We start from the raw sequence: 20711 nt of genomic DNA on the forward strand, positions 1-20711 counted from the left end.
CCTGCTGTTTAAAAGAGTTACATTTGTATTACTTTACCATATTTGCAGTATTGAGTACCATACAGTTACTTTATTAGCCCTGAGAACATAAGAACATAAGAATGGCCGTACCGGGTCAGACCAAAGGTCCATCTAGCCCAGTATCTGTCTACCGACAGTGGCCAATGCCAGGTGCCCCAGAGGGAGTGAACCTAACAGGCAATGATCAAGTGATCTCTCTCCTGCCATCCATCTCCATCCTCTGACAAACAGAGGCTAGGGACACCATTCTTACCCATCCTAGCTAATAGCCATTTATGGACTTAGCCACCATGAATTTATCCAGTCCCCTTTTAAACATTGTTATAGCCCTAGCCTTCACAACCTCCTCAGGTAAGGAGTTCCACAAGTTGACTGTGTGCTGCACGAAGAACTTCCTTTTATTTGTTTTAAACCTGCTGCCTATTAATTTCATTTGGTGACCCCTAGTTCTTGTATTATGGGAATAAGTAAATAACTTTTCCTTATCCACTTTCTCGACATCACTCATGATTTTATATACCTCTATCATATCCCCCCTTAGTCTTCTCTTTTCCAAGCTGAAGAGTCCTAGTCTCTTTAATCTTTCCTCGTATGGGACCCTCTCCAAACCCCTAATCATTTTAGTTGCCCTTTTCTGAACCTTTTCTAGTGCTAGAATAACATGTGACAATTTGCATGGGCCCTGGTCCTTCAAACACTTAAGCATATTTGTAACTTTACCCAAATGAGCAGTCCAGTAACACGTTAGTGGGTAGCAGAACAGGTCTTCCAAGGCTACTATTCTAGGTTCTGACCTAGAACTTCTTTGCACCCTTATGTGAGATTCCTGGCCACTGGAGTAGTGGCTGCACTCCTGTCTACTTACAACTAATGTAGAAAGGTTTTGAAAAAACCTCTTCCATGTCCAAGCAGTATGGAGAGGGCTTCCATTGTACACAACTCCCACTGCCACCACCCACTGCTGAGCAGACACATCAGTGGGCTTGTGTAGGCCCGTCTGTAGTGTGGTAGATTTCATCCATTATGACCAAGCTATGTATAAACTGATTATAGGTTTCTCTCTTGGAAAATGTTCATGACAGCTTTAAGGACAATATTTGGTCAGATTGCCAAAATAGCTGGTATGTCGTTACACCTAGTTTGGTGTTCTAACAAAAGGGCTTAGTTTAATGCCATTATACAGCAAGTACGTAGAAGGCCTTTCCCATTTATTAATTACTGCCATATCTTCCTGAATTTTCACTTTAACGAAATAATTATTAGAAGGAAAGCAAAGTTGGAATGTAAAAAAGAGGCAAACATAGTAAAAATAGTTAAACCCCTATGTATGTTGTGCTCAACTGGGTAGTGGTACTCCACTATTGTCCACTGAGATCTCTGAAAAGACTCTGGTTGATTTTAGTCATCTTTGGATCAGGCCTAGTATTTGGAGAGTACAGTGTGGCAGGCACATAGTATAAAAACTGAATTTGAAGCAGAAGATGTAATTTTCTCCCCAAGGTATTTAACACTAATAATGTCATGCATTAACAATGACAAGATAAAAGCATATATAGTAAAGTGACAAATTGACTTCAGTTGCTACAAATTAACAAATTTCCAATTAGTACTAATAACTGCATACAACTTATTCGTGGAAAAAGCTTTTCCTTTCTAGCTGAAGTTATAAGGCCAGCCATCAGCTGTCTTTGTCATAAGCTTCTAGAATGTGCTCTATGTATCTCTAAACCTAAACTGTGTTTGTTTAGATTAATCCTGTAAAGTACTAACTTCCAAAATTGTCATGGTAACTTATCAGACCAGGGAAAAGAATCCACTCACTCGTCTCCTCTTTTATCATGATTTCTAATAAAGCGAAAATAATGAAATTTCAGTTGCCCATCATAAATTGCAATAGAATAGACTTTTACTAGTAGGGCTAATTTGGTATGTCTCAGAACAAGAACAGTAGTTATTTGTTTGAATGAAAAAATGTAACTTTTGTACGTAAGCGCAATTAACTCATTATTTTTGCCTAAGTATGATCTTGCTGCAAAACATTGGGGTCAGCTAACAAAAAGAGGGACTGAACACCTACAACTCCTGCTGCCTTTACTGGGAATTATGGATCTCAGTGTCTCTCAGCATTGGGGTCTTCCTGAATTTTTAACTAAATAAAATAGATGGGGGTCTCTAAATCAGTTTATCACTTGATTAACAAATGAGAGTTAAATAGTCAGATGCACTGTAACTAGGATTGAAAACTTTTTGGAGGGTTGTTTTTTTTTAAGGAATAGACTATTTGAAAAAACTAAGATTTTTTTTTAAATGAGCCTATTCATATCCTATATTTATGTACAATAGCCTTCTAAAAGATTTTTATATATAAAAAACTCCATAATTTCTAATGCTAATAATTGGGTAGGGCAAAAAAGATAATGCACAAAATTGGGGAGGAAAGACAGGTAATGCACAAAAGTAGGAAATGAGATTTAGAGAAGCTTTATAAACTTCTAATCATGGTGAAAATATTAAAGACAAAAAATATTTCCTGCAGCCCACTGGTCTAACGCAGTCCGTCAGGGTAATCCGCTGGTGGGCCGTGAGAGAGTGTTTACATTGACCATCTGCACGCACGGCCGCCTGCAGCTCCCAGTGGCTGTGGTTCGCCGTTACTGGCCAATAGCACTTGTGGGAAGCGGCTGCCAGCACATCCCTATGGCCCACACCGCTTCCCGCAGCTCTCATTGGCCGGGAACAGCGAACTGTGATCGCTGCAGGCGGCTATGCCTGCAGACAGTCAATGTAAATAGTGTCCTGCGGCCCGCCAGCAGATTACCCCGATGGGCCGCAGGTTGCCCACCACTGCTTTTTGCAGAAATAGATCGTATTCAGGGAAAGCTGGTGGAGAGGGCTAATGATACCGTAACAAAGATTAGACTTCTTGAAGTATAATAATCAGTTTATTTTTCTACTTCAGTAGTGAATCTATATAGTAGTCATAGCACAAGGAGTACTCTGTCAAACTTGGGTAAGATTGTCCATAAAAGCATGTGGGGAAAACTGACAATTTGTGAAAACTTCAGTTAATATTCCTAGAAACTCTACTATATAAATAGTGTCGCATATGTTTCTGAGAAATCCAAAATAACTGGGTTCACTGTAACTTTCCACTATCTAGACCTAATTTAAATATTAACGCAGTAACAATGAGCAAGAGCGTAGTTCTAGTTTCACTTGACAAGCAGGTTGCAAACTTTTTTGGGGGGACTAAGGGGGTATCAGACTTCGCCACAGTTGTTCATGATGTTGTCATCTTGAGATTATTACTGCAATGTGCTGTATGTAAGAATATACTTGAAGACTGTTAAAGAACTTCAGCTATAATAGAATGAGACTGCCCACTTATTGAGCGGTGGTTTGCTCCGGGTGCACGTCTAAATGAGTCCTGGATTTGATTGGATTACAGATGAAGTTCAAAGTGCGGGTTTGGCCTGATTTGATTTTGGTCTTGGTCTCCACTCTGGAACTTACTTTCCTTTCCTACATATGCTCCTGACATTGCTTCTGCAAAGTCCAGAATTGTTGACCTGCAAGACTGATGGCAATTTGCTGCCAGGGAACTGCAGTGGAACAGAGGTCCCGTGGTGTAGTCTTGGCACAGGGCCTAGGCGTAGGTTATCCCTTACCCCCAACACATCCCCTACAATCCATATAACTCTTTGGGCTGAGGATGAATAATGTGCAGATAGTTGGGGTCAATTCCTTGTTTCTCTGGGGTTTCCAATCCTCCTGCAAAAGGGACTATTTGGGCTAAAGTTCATGTGCCCAACTCTTTGTGTACACTGCCATTCTTGTCTGATTGGGATTTTAATTGTATGTTGATAGTGAATAGATTCCAACAGTTCCTATGAACATTAAGATTTTACTCTTTAATAATTCACTATTTTTACATAATGGTTTCCTTCTGATTATTCTTATTTTTACTGTGGTTCTCAGTCCCATTTTCAAAAGTGATTTAGGCACTCCCTGGGACTTGCACTCCTAAGTCACATAGGCACTTTTGAAAATTTTTGCCAAGTGACTGGCGGCCATTTAAATTTCAGTCCTAGCTAGAGTAACTGCAAATGCTGTTGTACGTGTAAATGTCCTATCCTCTTTGGAATTTTACTGAACAATTTGTTTCAAATATTCTAGAATCATAGAAATGTAGGGCTGGAAGGGACCTTGAGAGGATATCTAGTCCAGGGGTCCTCACACATATATTTTGGGGGCCCTAGAATGTGGCCACCAACTCCTGCTGGTGGCTACTCCGACAATTAAGTATTTTAGGAAAAACTTTAGGGAAAACAAACAAATATCCACATATACCTGTCCAAATCATTGTGATTTATTTATGTATGGTGGTTGGGTTGTTTTTGTTTGTTTGTTTTTTGAAGACTCAGTAATAACAACAATGTGCAGTTGCCTCTATTCTTTACTGGATCTAAACAGAATAGAAACACAAATAAGGTGGTTTGTCTTTTTGTTGTTTTCTGTTGCTTTTTTTGGTTGCTTATTATTTTTAGACTTGCTAGCTAGTAAGTCTGCTGCTGTGAAAAATGATACTGTTACGTTAATATCACTTTTCACAGCTTCCTAGCAAGCTATTAAGTCTGTTGTGAAAAGTGATATTAACAAACGTACAAATCTAACATTTCACAGCAGATTTACTCAGCCCCGGCAAGCCCGGGGACAAATTAAGCCCCAGATGGGGAGGTGGGTAGGGAGGTATTGAGGGCCTGGGGGAATGGACGGGAGGATGGGGGAGGCAGCAGATGCCAGGGCCAATGGAAGGGTGAGCCCTTGGCAAACACCCACTGCCATGGGGCCGGGGTCGGGGGCCGAGTTGAGCCTGGGGACCGAGCCCAAAATCCCGTGGCCAGATCCCGAAGACCCGCAACTAGATCCAGGGCTGAGCCCAAAGCCCTGTGGCTAGATCCCAGGGCTGGGGCCGAGCCCGAAGCCCTGCAGTCAGGAGACAGAGCCTGCCAGCACACGGCTGAAGCCCGGGGACAGACCAGGCAGCAGGGGCCAGATGAGATGGGGGAGGGGTGGTGAGCCCAGGATTGGAGCCCACCACCACGTGGGCGAGGGATGGAACCTGAAACCGCACAGATGGAATCTGGGGCTCGCAGCAAAGTCCGAGGTCCCTGGCCCAGACAGCGAGTTCCACATCCGGGAAGATGAGGAACTCACCATCTGCCTGCTCCTCCAGAGTTTGTGTCTCCGGGAGGAGGGCAGGGCCCAAAGCCCTGCTGGCAGCCCTGGGGGAGGGGCCACTGCTTCTCCTCCACCCTCCAATCACCATCCAGGAGGCTTTGGCCACAAGAAAAACCCCTGGTGGCCACATGCAGTGGCCATATTTGAGAAATACTCTAGTTCATCCTCCAGCACTGAGGCAGGACCAAGTTAAACCTAAACCATCCTTGACAGATGTTTGCCTAACCTGTTCTTAAATACTTCCAGTGACAAAGATTCCACAACCTCCCTTGGAAGCCAGAATTTAACTATCCTTGTAGTTAGAAATTTTTTTCCTAATATCTATCCTAAATCTCCCTTGCTGCAGATAAAGCCCATTACTTCTCCAGGTCCACTAAAGATAGGACAAGAACAATTGATCACTGTCCTCTATATCAGTGTTTGTCAATGACCAGTCTGTGGACCGGCACTGGTCCCTGAGATTTCCCTGACACAGTTTAGGAAGTCAGCAAGCCAGTGCTTGGTATAAAAATGTTGAAAAACACTGCTCTGTATAACAGCTATTAACTTATTTGAAGACTGTTATCAGGTTCTCACTCTTCTTTTCTCAAGTCTAAACATGCTCAGTTATTTTAGCCTTTCCTCATAGGTCAGGTTTTCTAAACCTTTTATCATTTTTGTTGCCCTCCTCTGGGTTCTCTTCAGTTTGTTCACATCTTTCCTGAAGGGTGGTGCCCAGAACAGGACATACTACTCCAGCTGAGGCCTCAGCAGTGCTGAGTAGAGTGGAACAATTACTTCCAATGTCTTAGGTATGACTCTCCTATTAATACACCCCAAAATGATATTAGTCTTCTTCCAGCTGCATCACATTGTTGGCTCATATTCAATTTGTATGCCACCATAAACCTTTTTAGCAGTACTGCTGCTAGTTAATTATTCCCCAATTTGTATTTGTGCATTTGATTTTTCTTTCTAAGTGCAGTAATTTGCACACCTCTTTATTGAATTTCATTTTGTTGATTTCATACCTATTCTCTATTTGTCAGGGTCTTTTGAATTCTAATCCCATTCTCCAAAGTGCTAGCAACCCCTCTCATCTTGGTGTCATATGCAGATTTTATAAACATACTCTCCACACCATTATCCAACTCACAAATGAAAATAGTGAATAGTCCTACCCCCAGGATAGACTCCTGCAGGACCCCACTAGATACATCCTTCCAGTTTGACAGTGAACTATTGAAAACTAGACTTTTGTCAGCAAGTTTCATGGGTAGATTATCTATTGAGTTTCAGAAAATACCTTCTTATTTTAATTTTAAAATTTTCCACTTTTTAACTTCATTGCATGCATATAATTTCACTTCTGTGTGATGAGAGAGACAAATAGGAGCTCCTGATTTCTACCTTCATTGAGACTGATGTTCTTTATGTACCTCAATCCTAGCGTCTCTAATTTTTTGTATGCTTTTCATGCTAAATAACAGCCATCTTTTGAATCTCTCCTGCTGTGCAAGTCTCTAATCATGTTTTTAGTAACTGCTTCTCATGGGATTTTTTTCTGCTGTATCTGGTTGAAAATGAGCTGACCAAACTGTACGTAGCATTGAAGGTTAGGATGACTCATTGTGGAATTTGTTGCTCTTGTTTTCTCCCCTTCCTCTGAAATGGTCTCTGCTGCCTGCTCAGTGTATCGTATGGTCTTATTTTCTGATTATCGCTGCATATTGGGAGATGTCACTCAATGAACTGCCCATGACAGCACCTAGATCTCTTTCCTGGAAGGTTTCAACCAATTTGTTAAGAGGAGCCATACTGACTTCATGTAACTCTAAAACAAAAAATAGTCTTCACAGTTCTTGGTACGTGAATATTTCTATATGTTAAACTGGACATGAATGAGTAATGCAGAGTTCTGTATGGTTAATAGTTCCAGTCAGTGCTTGTATTTCATCTCAGCAAATCAAGATAATACTTGAATGTAACCAAGCTCTTATCAAAAATTAGCTTTTCATGAAACTAAAGATTCCATTTAAAATTTAATCAGCAGTTATGTCAAATTCATCACAGCTCCCAGCTGTGGAAAAATTAATCTACTCAACCATTGTTTTCTTTGCCCTTGTGGTTTCTGTATAAAATGCATTAAATGAAGTGGCTGTTTCTATTAGAACAATCCCAGTGACTGCCTCTGATACCTTTAAAAGATTATATCCAAATCTTTAAATTATATTTACCAAGTTATTAAAATCTACACACACACACACACACACACCCCTACCTCCAATAGAATTGATTTGTTTTCCTATACCTCTATAAATTCTTATCTGTCTTAACAGGTGAAAAACCATTTGAATGTCCAAATTGCCATGAACGTTTTGCTAGAAATAGCACACTCAAATGTCATTTGACAGCCTGTCAATCCGGTGCTGGAGCTAAAAAGGGAAGAAAGAAGCTGTATGAATGTCAGGTATGTAATGGAAGCAACAGGAGGAGAGAGTCTTGGTGGAGGGGAGGGGAAATTTAAACTGTTGGATGCCAAGTAATTTTATTTTTAAAATTACTACAGTTGTTTAGATTAGAGAAGTAAGAAATGATAGGCATTGTTTCTCTTACTGCCAACACAAGGGTGTGGCTCCCACTGTTTAGTCACAGGAGTTTTTACGTACCGTAGTGGATACCATTACTGAGACAAAGACAAGCCATCACAATTATTAACCATGGTTCTTTTATTATTAAAGAAAGGAAAAGAAAACATTAAGTAACTCACATGACCGAACACAACTGATAAACTGGTTATTTCCATCACAAGGTCTACAGTATGTGTCTCTGTAGAGACCTTTTAACAGAGATTATGTTCTTGAGAGTGAACCACTTCTGGGGGGTGCTTTTTCTCTTGGTAAGTTAAGACTCAAGTATGTTGTTTCCCAGAACTGTTTTAAATGCATTCGCTAGCATATCCTTAGATAGGCAAAATAATTTTATTTCAGGGCTGGCGGATTTTTTGATAAATAACCAGTCCATTCATAATTGGAAAAGTAAGCAATCTTAACTACCGTATATACTCGATCATAAGCCGGTTCGTTTTTATAAGCCGACCCCCTTCCCCCCCCCCCCCCGATGGATAAATAAAAATGGAAAATTTTTGTAACCCGTTCATAAGCCAACCCTATAATTCAGGGGTCAGCAAACTTTGGCGCCTGGGCCATCAGAATAAGCCGCTGGCGAGCCGAGATGGTTTGTTTACCTCGAGCGTCCCGGCACGCCAGCGGCTTACCCAGATGGGCCAGGACAGCAACTGGTGGGAAAAATTTTTTGCGGGGGGAGAAGCTGGGAGTCAGGGGAGTAACCCCTGTGACCACCCCCCACATGACCCCACCCCTAGCCTGGGACCCCCACACTCTCCCCATCCCATCCCATCCCACCTTATCTGGGGAGGGCCAGGGGAGGATGTCTCTGACCTGGCTGGAGCTGCTCTGGCAGTGCGGCTGCAGCATCTTCCAGCAGGCTGGGCCGGGTGGCATGGCTGCAGCGTGCTCCAGCAGTATGGCTGCAGCCTGCTCTGGGGGGGCGGGGCTGAGTGACACAGCTGCAGCCTGCCAGCCCCGGAGTAGAGCAGTGTGGTACAGCAGTGTGGCCAGAAGTAGAGAGACTGGCCCCACCTCTTCCCTTCTGGCTCTGCTGCCTTTCCTTGCTCCCCCTGTTGGGGGGAGGGGCTGTGTCCCACCTCTCTCTCTCTCTCTCTCTCTATACCCTTTCATAAGCTGACCCCCTTCTCTGGTGCTTCCCTTTTTTACTAAAAAAAAAATCGGCTTATGAATGAGTATATATGGTACATCCTAGGAAATAAACAAAAATATTTAAATCAGTTACTTTGTATAAGCCATTTAAGGAGTTATTTAAAAACAAGCCAATTATGAATATTAATGATCCTAAATCCAATTGAATCCAGCTGTTTCGTCTCCTATTCAGGAATACATGGTATAAACTTGATTAATGTGAGAAACTACTGTTGTTGTATTTTAAGTTACAACAGCATTTCAGTATTCCAACAAAATCATCACAAGAGTTTTAAATTAAACCCTTTGACAGTGTCTTAGTTAACTTCCTCTCACCAATCCATGTTGAATTCTTGGGGAGCTTTTCCTTGGGTTAGTTTCATCTTTACTCCTGAAGGCATTCTGCGCCAAAAAATTAAAAATTCTGCGCACAATATTTTAAAATTCTGCAAATTTTGTCAAATAAATGTGGAGGCTCCAGCATGGCATTGGGGAGCATAGGCCACTGTCTGCACAGAGATGGGAGATCACCCTGCATCATTCCCCTGGGACACCTACTCAGCGGTGAGGCGGCACCCAACCCTGACACAGCGCAAGTACTGGGCCTGCCCCGGAAACACCCCAGGGCCCTGCCCTTCTGTGCCACGTGTACCAGGTGTGGGCAGGCAGGTTCAGCAAGGCAGGATCCAGATGTGGAGGAGCTTAGTGTGCAGTGATCCAGGTGTGGGTTGAGAGGGTTCTGTGTGTAGCAATCTGGGTGCAGGCAGCTCAGTGATATGGGGAGAATCTGGATGCACAGGGGCTTGTTGAGGGGTTCTGGATGCAATGGTAATGGGACTCTGCCAGGGGGTCCTGGTGAAGCTGGTTTGGGCTCAGTGAGCGGGGTCTGGGTGTGAGGGGGGTGGACCTCGGCAGAGAGTCTGGGTGTGGTGGGCTCAGGGAGGTGGGTCCAGATCCAAGGAAGAGGGGCTCCCTGCGATGGGGATCCAGGTGCAGCTGGTTGGGACTTGGTGGGGTGGGGATCTGGGTCCAGGTGCAGGAGAGTGGGGCTCATCAGGGGGGCTTCTAAGTGCGGGGTGGGGGGTTTGAGGCTCAGCAGGAGGGTTTGGGTATAAGGGTGGATGGTTGGAGCAGCTCCCTGTATGGGCATCCTGCAACTGAGGAGCGTTGGGCGCAGGAAGCGGGCAGGGGGAGTTTGCAGAACTTCCTGCTGCTGGGGGAGAAATCTAGGGGTGGGTCTGACCCGGCCCCAGATGCCGTGCAGGGGAAGAGGAAGTCCTGTCCTCCCCTGCCCTGCTGAGAATAGTAGCTGAGCCCAGCGCAGGATAGGAGCCAGCAGCTGGGTCTTCCCCAGTCCTGGCCACAGCCCCACAGTGATTTATCTCTCTGCCATATGCCCTAGGCACCCGGAACATGCTGCTGGGGAGGGTTGCATGATTGCTCTTGTGGCTTCCCTTTGCTTCCCCAACAGAAAGTCATTTTTCTGTGAGGAAGCAAATAAATCACCAGGGGACATAAATTCTGTGCATGCGCAGTGGCGCAGAATTCCCCCAGGAGTATGTCTTCAATCTTCTGTTTTTCTTATCTGTGGGTGGTAGCTTGCTTGTGGAGTACAGTGCTGTGTTTGGGTAGGGTAACCGGGGAAGGGGGGTGAGGGCTGCTCACTTCTGAGTGTTTGGAGCACTTTGGAGTGCTCTTCTTCCTATTTCTACAAAATTATAGGAGAAAACTCCTCTTTGGGGCTTGTTTAGATTCAAGGTTGGTTGTGTCACCCTTTGATTGGTTTGATGCATTCATTAATGGCTTAGGTGACACATTCAGCTCCTGAATATGCTTGTGCATTGCCATAAATTAATTCCCTAATATAAAAATTCTATACTTAAATGGTTTCTTACATTAGCAATTAATTTTGCATCAAATAAACTTGCTATATTTCTATATAAAACATCTTACTATTCTACTCCTGGTGGAATTCTGCGCCTAAAAATTCTGTGCACAATATTTTAAAATTCTGCATATTTTATTTGTCAAAATAACACAATATAATCATGCCAGTTTCAATTATTTTTGGTCATTTATTTCAAAATATCTGTCAGCAAGTATGTCTGCAACAATACAGACAACAAAAAAAATTCAGGAAATGTTTTTTGACAGCTAGATTCCTTACTAGCCATATGAACTCCGAGTAATAATTTATTTGAACTACAATACAGAGCCAGATTTCCCACACCCCTCAGAAGCAGTGCAAAGGCTTGGGGGAGTCAAGGGTAACGGAGGGAAGTAAATTGCTGGGAAGGAGCCTGGGTGTGAACTTGGAGGGCTGTTGGGTATGGGTGGGAAAAGTATGGAACGGGCTTTTTGGGGGGGTGGGGAGAGATTTAGGGAGCTTCCCCTATGCAGACCCTGGCTGACCTCTAACCTCTCCCATTCAGTCAGGCACATCTGCCCCGTCCCCATGTGTCTCTGTGCCCTCACCCAGCCACTCCCCCGTCCCTATGTAGCTCTGCACCCCTCCCCCATCACATGTGTCTGTGCCCTCCCCCAGCCCCATGTGTCTCTGTGCCCTCGCCCAGCCACTCCCCTGTCCCTATGTAGCTCTGCACCCATCCCCATGTGTCTATGCCCTCACCCAGCCCCATGTGTCCCTGTACCCCTCCCCCATCACATGTGTCTATGCCCTCACCCAGCCCCATGTGTCTCTGTGCCCTCGCCCAGCCACTCCCCTGTCCCTATGTAGCTCTGCACCCCTCCCCCATCCCCATGTGTCTATGCCCTCACCCAGCCCCCCAGCCCCATGTGTCCCTGGACCCATCCCCATGTGTCTCTGTGCCCTCGCCCAGCCACTCCCCCGTCCCTATGTAGCTCTGCACCCCTCCCCCTGCCCCCACATCTCCCTCCCCCCGTGGCCCTTTGCCTCCGCTCCCATTCAGCCCCTGCCTGAGTCTGTCCTCCCCCACTAGCCCTTATGGGCCCCTGTCTCCTGACCTGGCCTGACAAGCGCTGCGAAGGGAGCTGCAACTTTGTTCTATCCCCACAGCACCCTCTGGTGGGCAAAAGGCAGAACTGCAGCAACATTTTGGCAGAAGCTTTCTTCTGTGCAAAAAATTAGAAATCTGCAGGGCTCATTAAATGTGCGCATGTGCAGTGGCGCAGATTTCCCCCAGGAGTACTATTCATATAACAATGATATCAGGCAGTTATTGTATGAAAACTTTCATTTAAATAAAAAAGATGCTTTCATCTTTTAAGTGGAATGATGAGTTGGAAGTATTCAGTATTTTCTATAAAACACTTCCTACTATACATGTTCCCCAGGTTTAAAGAGTGGAGAATTCAGTGTGTTTACAAAAGTAATCAGTTTCAATAAGGTTGTTTCTTGAATACCTTGTGTGAGTTTAAACTCAGGTTTTTCTTTGAAAAAAGAGGTGGGGATTGCTGGTATAGGCTCATTTTACAACCTAGATTTATGGCTCTTATAACACACCTTACATTCCTTTTTACAATTAGGTTTCTTCCTAAAAGTGTTTTTGAGGTTTGTCTGCTTGATGTTTGCTTGTCCTTGAGAGAAAGAAGCAGAAACCTTCTGGAATTTCTTTGATTAGGTTTAGGTTTAACATTTGATAATATGCCTACTTAAATGTATGCATTTGTTGTATTTCCAATCATCCTGGCTGTAACATTCTAGTAGCTATAGTTTAATGTTCAGTAAATGTGCAAACTAACTTTGTAACAACCTAATACAAATAAGTTTTTTATAATAAATTTTATTAATATTTTTGCATCAATATTGAGTTCTCCCTCCCCCCCCAGTCTGAAAATGGTCACCTGGTTCGTGAGTTGACTGAGCTCAGAAGATGGGGAAGGAAATGAGAGAGGGGTTGTGTATCTCAAAGAAGTACTGCAAGTAAAATGGATACAGGTGTCATGTTCAGAGTTCTGTCATGATATTCAGACAAGAAATGTCCAGATCCATAATAGTGTCATTTTAAAGCAAGAGTACTAATAAGGAGCTTCATAAACATTTATTAATCATCACAACTCTCCTGAGAGGTAGGCTAAGCATTATCCTTTTACTGAAGAGGCAGAGAGAACCAGGCCCTCTCCACTTAAGCACATGCCTCACTAAGTACTCGTAGAGTCCTGTTAAACTCATGAGATATTACTGAACTTTTGCTGCTGTCCTCTTTAAACGCACAGTTTACTGATTCATTGTTTACTAAGTCTTACCTATGTCACATAAACTTACAATAACCGCATATGCTATGTATGTAGCATAGGTAAAAATGCTGTTATATATGCTCAAGGGTCTTAGCTACCCATCTGCAGAGGTGAAAGTAAGCCAGTACGGTCCGATACGGCGTACCGGCAAGAGCAAGTACACCCTGCCGGACCGCGCCGGCTTCCGCGGCGGGGATTTGAAGGGCTCTAGGCTCCCCACCACAGCGGGCAGCCCAGAGCCCCTTAAATCCCACCTGCAGCTCCAGCAGCCGGGCTGGGGCCGGCTTTAAAGGGCTCTGGGCTGCTGCGGCTACGGTCAGCCCAGAGCCCTTTAAACCCCCTGCCCGTGGCTCCGGCGGCCGGGCTGGGGCCGGATTTAAGGGGCTCTGGGCTGCCAAATGCGGTCAGCCCAGAGCCCTTTAAACCCCCCGCCCGTGGTTCCAGCAGCCAGGCTGGGGCCAGATTTAAAGGCTCTAGGCTGCCGTGGCTGGACTCTGGGCTGCCTTGGCTGCGGTCAACCCAGAGCTCTTTAAATCCTGCCCGCAGCTCTGGCAGCCAGAGCTGCGGTGGGGATTTAAAGGGTCCGGGGCTCCCAGCCACCTATGCAGCTGGGAGCCCCCCGGATTGATTTAAAGGCCCTCACATGTCTTGTCCTCTTCCATTGGGGCATTCCAGTAGTGGCCGGGGCTCCCCAGGGCCACGCCTCTTCCAGTTGAGGCCACGCCCCCCTCAGGACTCCGACAGTACCGGTAAGTCCTGTAAGTTACTTTCACCCCTGCCCATCTGCATTACATATGAAAAAAACATGATAAAGCACTCAAAAATTAGGAAATGCCAGCATTAAGGTTGCCTATGCTATCTTAATTGACCCCATATGCATTATGATGGTCTTGAATTACATGGTCACATAATTTACCACAGGAGCCCTGTCTCGTTCAGGGCATAAAATGATCCTTGCTCGTTTCATGAGAAGCTATTGAAATATTTAGTCTTCTCGTTATCAGTGTGTGATACTAGGCCTTATTTACTGCACACTATTCAAACAAATCTTGCTCTGAATATGGAATTAATACATTCCTTCATGGGGTTTTCTGCAGTGTTCACTACAGTATCTGAGTGCTTCCCAAACATGAATCTATTACAACACCGCTGTGAGGTGAGGGGGTTGTATTATCCCTATTTTACAAATGAGGAGCTGAGGCAAAGAAATTAAGGCCAAAAATATCATATCCATTAATTTTGGGTGCTCAATATGAGACTAGGAGGATCTCTCTTTTCAGAGTATTTAGTGTTATACAGCACTTATACAGCACAGCTCCCACTGACTTCAGTTGCAGCTCTGTGTGCTCAGCACTTCTGCAGTCAATCTCTAGGATATCAAGCTGGACACCCAGAAAATGAGGAACACAGCGACCACTCGTGAATAGTCTGGTTTAAGAGACATGACCAGCATTTCATAAAACTCTGGTGTAGTCAGGGATAGGATCCAGTTCACAAAGGCAACATTAAACTGCCTTATCCATAAGACCATCTTTTCTTTTACTGCAACCCCTGCCTCATTCAGTATACACCTTCCAGCTTCTGTAACAAATAAGCTAGAGAGGTCCTACAAACAACATTCTCCTACACTATACAACCCTGATTCATCCCCAGACCAAGTCCATCCTTTGCACTAAATGAGGTTGGAGTCCTGTTGTAAAAATAGTATGTAATGTAATTAAAGACCATGTCATAATACATTTGAACAAAGGAGCTGAATTAAGATTGCTTGTGTGACCTTAATTGTGGAATTTCCTAACTTTTGAGTACTTGACTTTTTTTCATAAATTGAATAGTCAATTGCTTGACCACTCTTTAGTTTGTTATGAAATATATTCAAGAGACCAAATAACCAATATCAGTCAGGTTTATTGCTAATAGCCAATCAGAGTCTAGTCAGGAAAAAGTTTCTGTACAATGCCAGTCTCCAGGAAGCTATCTTGTGCAGCATTGTTATATTCATCTTGCACAGAAGGTGTGCTCCCAGAGTTACACCCCTAAAGCTATCTTTTTATACCTTACATGGTTACAAGTAAAAGGTACTGTGTACATCAGTGGTGAGCAACCTGCAGGCCGCATGCAGCCCATCAGGGTAAGCTGCTTGCGGGCCATCAGACATTTTGCTGATGTTGACCGTCCGCAGGCACAGTCCCCTGCAGCTTCCAGTGACCACGGTTCGCCGTTCGCAGCCAGTGGGAGCTGCGAGAAGTGGTGGGCCGCAGGGACATGTTGGCTGCCGCTTCCCACAGCTCCCATTGGCCAGGAACGGTGAACCGTGGCCACTGGGAGCTGTGGGGGGCCGCACCTGCGGACAGTCAATGTCAGCAAAACGTTTCGCGGTCCGCAATCAGCTTAACCTGATGGGTCGTAGGTTGCCCACCACTGATGTACATCATCTGAAATGAGATTTAACCAATCAACTTTCAGCCATGTTTTTTCTGATACTGTGGTCTACCCCTTAGTTCTTTGTTCTGAACATAGGCATTCCAAGTATCAACGGGCATGATGGCACCTCCTAGGTTTGTACTAGGGTAGAACAAACACATGTCTTGTCCTCTTCCATTGGGGCATTCCAGTAGTGGCCTGTGAGAATAACTGCCTGCTTGTTGCTCTGGTAAAATAATCATATATCCTTCTCCTGACAACTTTCCTATCTACTTAAGCCAAAGCTTACTTCAACTAATGCAAGGTGTTATGGGATAATTTAGGCTATATAATTGTTATAAAATCTGTGCTTAATGTTATTTGTGCTTAATGATTGTTAATTATGTAAGTGCAGATATAATACACATTCATAATATGACATACATGTGTATGCGAACCAGCATATATTGGTCAACACTTTACAATGTTCTTTTAGCATAGTTTTTGTGTATATTTTCCTGTTTTGTAAACTAACTGGAAAAAAACCAAAAAATCCACTATATAGCATCAGTTGACACTCCAATGATTCATCAGTAGAGTTGAAACCTTTAGATCTACTGCACAGACCTCTGCCTCTTGAACAAATGGAATAACTGATAGCAGAAGTAGTAGGTTGTCATCCTCTTATATAGACCAGCACGAGATAGGGATGGGACGCTTTGCCAGTGTGTTCCACAAATATTTGCTGATAGCAGGGGAATGGTGAGACTCAAGAATCTTGAATTCCTTTCCAGGCTCTGGAGGGGAGTATGTTCTGACATGCACAGATTCTTGTGCCTGTTCCCCTCCCCAAACATGACATCTTTTCCATCTCTTCCTCACCTCTGGCTCCTGTCTCATTCTCTTTCCCTACCTAGTCTGAGTCTCTGCCTCTCAGACCTATCCTTGCCCAGCCAGTCCCAGTTGAGAGGATAGAGCATGCTCAGACGCCCTGGCGATGGCGCATGTGCAGTCTGGTCAGTTTTAGCAGCTGTGAGAGGCTTGTGTGTGCTCAGTGAGGATAGAATCTTCTTTGATTTTAGCCATTAAATGAAGCCTCTACTGACCATTGGTGAACTGTGACTTTTTCCCCCAGTCTTACAACTTGGCCAAATTTGGGCAGATTTTCATGAGGATGACAAAAGGCACATCCTTGATACACAGGCCACCCCCTGCCAAATTTCAGGTCCCTGCTCCAAAGCGTGGGGGTGATAGAACTTCACAAAGAAAGGGTCATTAGAATTTTTAAACCTGGGCAAAACAACATACTATTCCCTAGCTGCATTCTTGGAAACAGCTGAACCACTTCGGCTGAAATTTTCCAAAAAAGTCAACCGGCGACAGCTACCCGGCATGGAAAATTTCAGCCCAAATGGTTAAAGTTTGGCAAAGTTATGACAGGATCTTATGATGCAAAGCATTGGACAACCTTAATAATGCTGCCAGCCCTGCCTGTAATATCATTTTAGAAAAAGTGCAACATGCTCGGTCTATCTGTTTGGTAACTTTTGCACATAACATTTGTATGTATCATTTCTTCATGCAGTATTATAAACCAGATAGCCAGAGCTCTAACATAAGATCTTTGAAGGGGGAGGTGGGATTCAGTATAAGAATTGTATATTTTTGTTAAACTGGGGAACATTAAAAACACAGTACCAATCCATAAATGCCAAGGTTGTCTGCATCTTTATGTATATGCCCAAGGCCAGAATTAGAGAGGCACTGTCAACTTGAAATATAATCACTTAAAAAAAATTTCAGGTACTAGACCTAACCGCAAGTTCTGCCAGTTTTTTGTTTTTAACAACCTGGATTTTTTTGGCTGACGTTCATGTAACTTGTTCAATCATAATAGCAAGAAACTACATGGTAATAGTCCGTAAGCTTGATCCAGAATATACAATGTACTTTGCTTTATCAGGTTTTTATTAGCATTATTTAACATATTACATCTTGTTGTTTCAGGTATGTAATAGCGTATTTAACAGCTGGGATCAATTTAAAGATCATTTGGTAATACACACAGGTGACAAACCCAACCATTGTACCTTATGTGATTTGTGGTTCATGCAAGGCAGTGAACTGAGAAGGCATCTCAGAGACATTCATAACATTTCAGAACGAATAGTGACAGAGGAGGTTCTTCCAGTGGAAGCCGTGGAAACTGAACCAGTGACATCAATGACTATTATAGAACAAGTGGAGCAAGTCCATGTACTACCAGTAATTCAGGTACAAGTGGATCCAGCACAAGTAACTGTGGAACAGATACATCCGGATCTGATTCAAGATAATCACGTGAAAGGCGAACAGATGGACCATCTACAAGAACAGGTACAGATCAGTTACGTAGAAGTGGAACACATTCAGACTGAACAAGGTGCTGATGTACAGATGGAGGAGCTACATGTTGAACATGTAAATCAGATACAAATGGAGGAGGTACAGGCAGAACTTATAGATGAAACAGATCTAGAACAAGTGGAGTCTGAAAACATTAATCAGGGAGAGTTAGAAAGCGAAACTGGTGAAATAGGTGATGTGGAGACAGTTAAAGAAGATCATGAACAAGCTGAAGATTTAAAAACTCAACGAATAGTGGACACACAAGATGAGCAAGTGGATGATTAGGACAAATGACTGTACTGTGCAGGTTTAGGGATGAAATACCAAATTATTTTTGTTAATTTCTACATTGACTTTTGTACCAACAGTGGTCGGCTCTCCAGCATCGCTGTCCTTAGGAAACCAGAAGGTGGACCAAATTTAGGATATTTCATATACAATTAAAATCATCCTATTGTACTTTAAAAAGAACTTTTCCCCTTTCATGTAATGCCACAGAGCAAAAACTATCCCAGAGATCGGCAGCTTTATGAGAAGTGTAATAGTCGGTTGAATAGACTGTCATTTGCCCCATATGTGTGCAGTTGTTGTCGATGAGAGACTTGACCCCTCCCATTTAAAAGCCCTTGATATATACTTGCAGAGGAAGAGGGGTGTGTGTGTGTGTGTGTGTGTGTGTGTGTGAGAGAGAGAGAGAGAGAGAGCGCGATGGCAAAATGCTAGAATATGGGGATTCTAATGTATGCATGGATATTTAAGGACAGATGATTGACCCACTTAGAAAACACACAGCTGTTTGTCATCCAGCAGCAGTTCCTTATAATAGCAGCAATTCTCAATATACTTTTTCCTAATATCAACAGCCTTCTTTCAGCCCAGTTTGAAGATGCTAGACTGATGGTAACAAGTGTTGTCACTAAAGTTCTTGTAGTGCAAAAAGTCTTGTGCCTTTTCAGAATTGACTAAGCTTCCACAAAGCTCCTAGAATGTTTAAGAAGCTAGTGCAGTACAAGGCAATGTAGATAATGCTATAGTGCTTTATATTTTTGCTTATAATTGTCAGCTACCAGCTCTTGCTTTAAATTTAGATGGGGGTAGAATGGAGCAAATTACACATTGTGATGATTGTTGAAAGGGCCACTTACAATAGGAAAAAATCAACTGAATCCATGGTAAATGGAGCGGCTGAAAGATTGTACCATCTTACCACTTCAAATTAAAAATGAATGCATTTAAAAACAGAGAAAATGTGTGTATGATATATCAGGTTCCTGTTTTGAAATGATATTTTCTCTGACACTTGACATAAAGATCTTGTGCTAAAAAAGAATTAAAGCCATAGGTATGAGTGCTAAACTGTGGAGTTAAAAGTAGGAGTGTAAATATTTTAATCAGTATTATTGAACAATAAAACAATACCAACCATGAAAAAACTGTGACATTACTTGCTTTAGTCACTATATTAGGAAACAAGTGTTTTAGTCCGAGTACTTGTACAGTACAATATACACAGCAGGTAACAATGCAATTCAGTTTAGCTCTAATGTAAAACATTCCCGCTCTTTGCAGTGTAATAAATAACTCTGGGCTAGATTGTGATCTTGGTAATGGCAATGGAGTTAGTGCAGATCCACTTTGACAGAATAACCCATTACTACATACGGAACTTCATTAAAGGATGTTGGCTTGACTTTTCAAAGGTGGTGGGTACTTTCAGCTACCAATGACTTTAGTACTTTTGAAAATCAGACCACTTTTTCCTCATATCTGAAAATGAAAACTTATACAGACGATTTCTCACAGAATTCTAGCAATCCTGCAGACCCCAGACCTATCTTGTTCATTTTCCTGAAAGTGCAGAATTATTCCCTCTAGTATGCTCTCAAGTGCTTTATCTAGTCTCAGTCTAATGCTTGCTATCTGCCACCATTTCCCTTGAGCGAATATTCCACAGTAAACAGGGATATATGTAAGGTTCTGAAAGATACCTTGACACAACATATAGTGGGTGCGATCTTTCTATTTATGCTGCTTTACACCCGTAACATTATAATTTGTCTCTTTTTTTAAAAAACAGAAGATAACCAGTGAGGTTGTGTAGATACAACTGAGGGCAGGACTTGGCTTATTGCTCTTCACAAAAGAGTAGAAAAAGGAGTCAAACAAGTGTTAATCTCCAATTTAGGGTTTCTGTCAAATCACTGCAACCAGCTTCCATTAATTTTTAACTGAAAGTAAGTCATTGATTTTTCTAATGTAAATATTAGGAATATTTAAATCTTAGTTTTAACTGCTTACCTATTTAATGTTTCTATCTTCAGAAGTAATCTTTTTGTCAGGATTTGTTAAAATACACTGGTGCAGGAGCTTTTAAAATTGTTTTCTAGTAACCACCAGGAAAAAAAGAGACAAAAATCAATATTTATAATGGCAGCCTAAATGTTGATTTGTTTTGTAGATATTTATGTGCTAGTTGCCATTTTCACACAGTCATGGGAAAGTGTTATATATGATCAGCATGTGCAATGTAAGGAGTCTCCTACTACTGCTAACATGAATTGTATGTTTTTAATTAATGACCGTAGTGGAGAAGTTTGAAATGAAATTAAAATGAATTCAGGTAAATTGTTGGTCCAGTGTAGATTCAAAAGGTGTACAGTATCCAGCAGTGAATTTTGGGGA

General features: G+C 42.9%; 1 protein-coding gene across 4 annotated transcripts in view; it reads left to right on the top strand.

The window, feature by feature from the left end:
* Positions 1–20167, top strand: part of ZNF131 (zinc finger protein 131) — a 34794-nt gene extending 14627 nt beyond the window's left edge. For 3 of the 4 annotated variants that reach the window (XM_039545857.1, XM_039545858.1, XM_039545859.1), the window contains 2 exons: positions 7581–7711; positions 17649–20167. In XM_039545857.1, coding sequence (XP_039401791.1) covers positions 7581–7711; positions 17649–18314 — 797 coding nt within the window. In that variant the 3' untranslated portion in view covers positions 18315–20167. The remainder of the gene's footprint in view (positions 1–7580; positions 7712–17648) is intronic. The other variant, XM_039545860.1, reaches the window with a different exon arrangement.
* The last annotated feature ends 544 nt before the right edge of the window (positions 20168–20711 follow it).

This window comes from Mauremys reevesii, linkage group 6 (genome assembly GCF_016161935.1).
Source record: "Mauremys reevesii isolate NIE-2019 linkage group 6, ASM1616193v1, whole genome shotgun sequence".
Lineage (NCBI taxonomy): Eukaryota > Metazoa > Chordata > Testudines > Geoemydidae > Mauremys > Mauremys reevesii.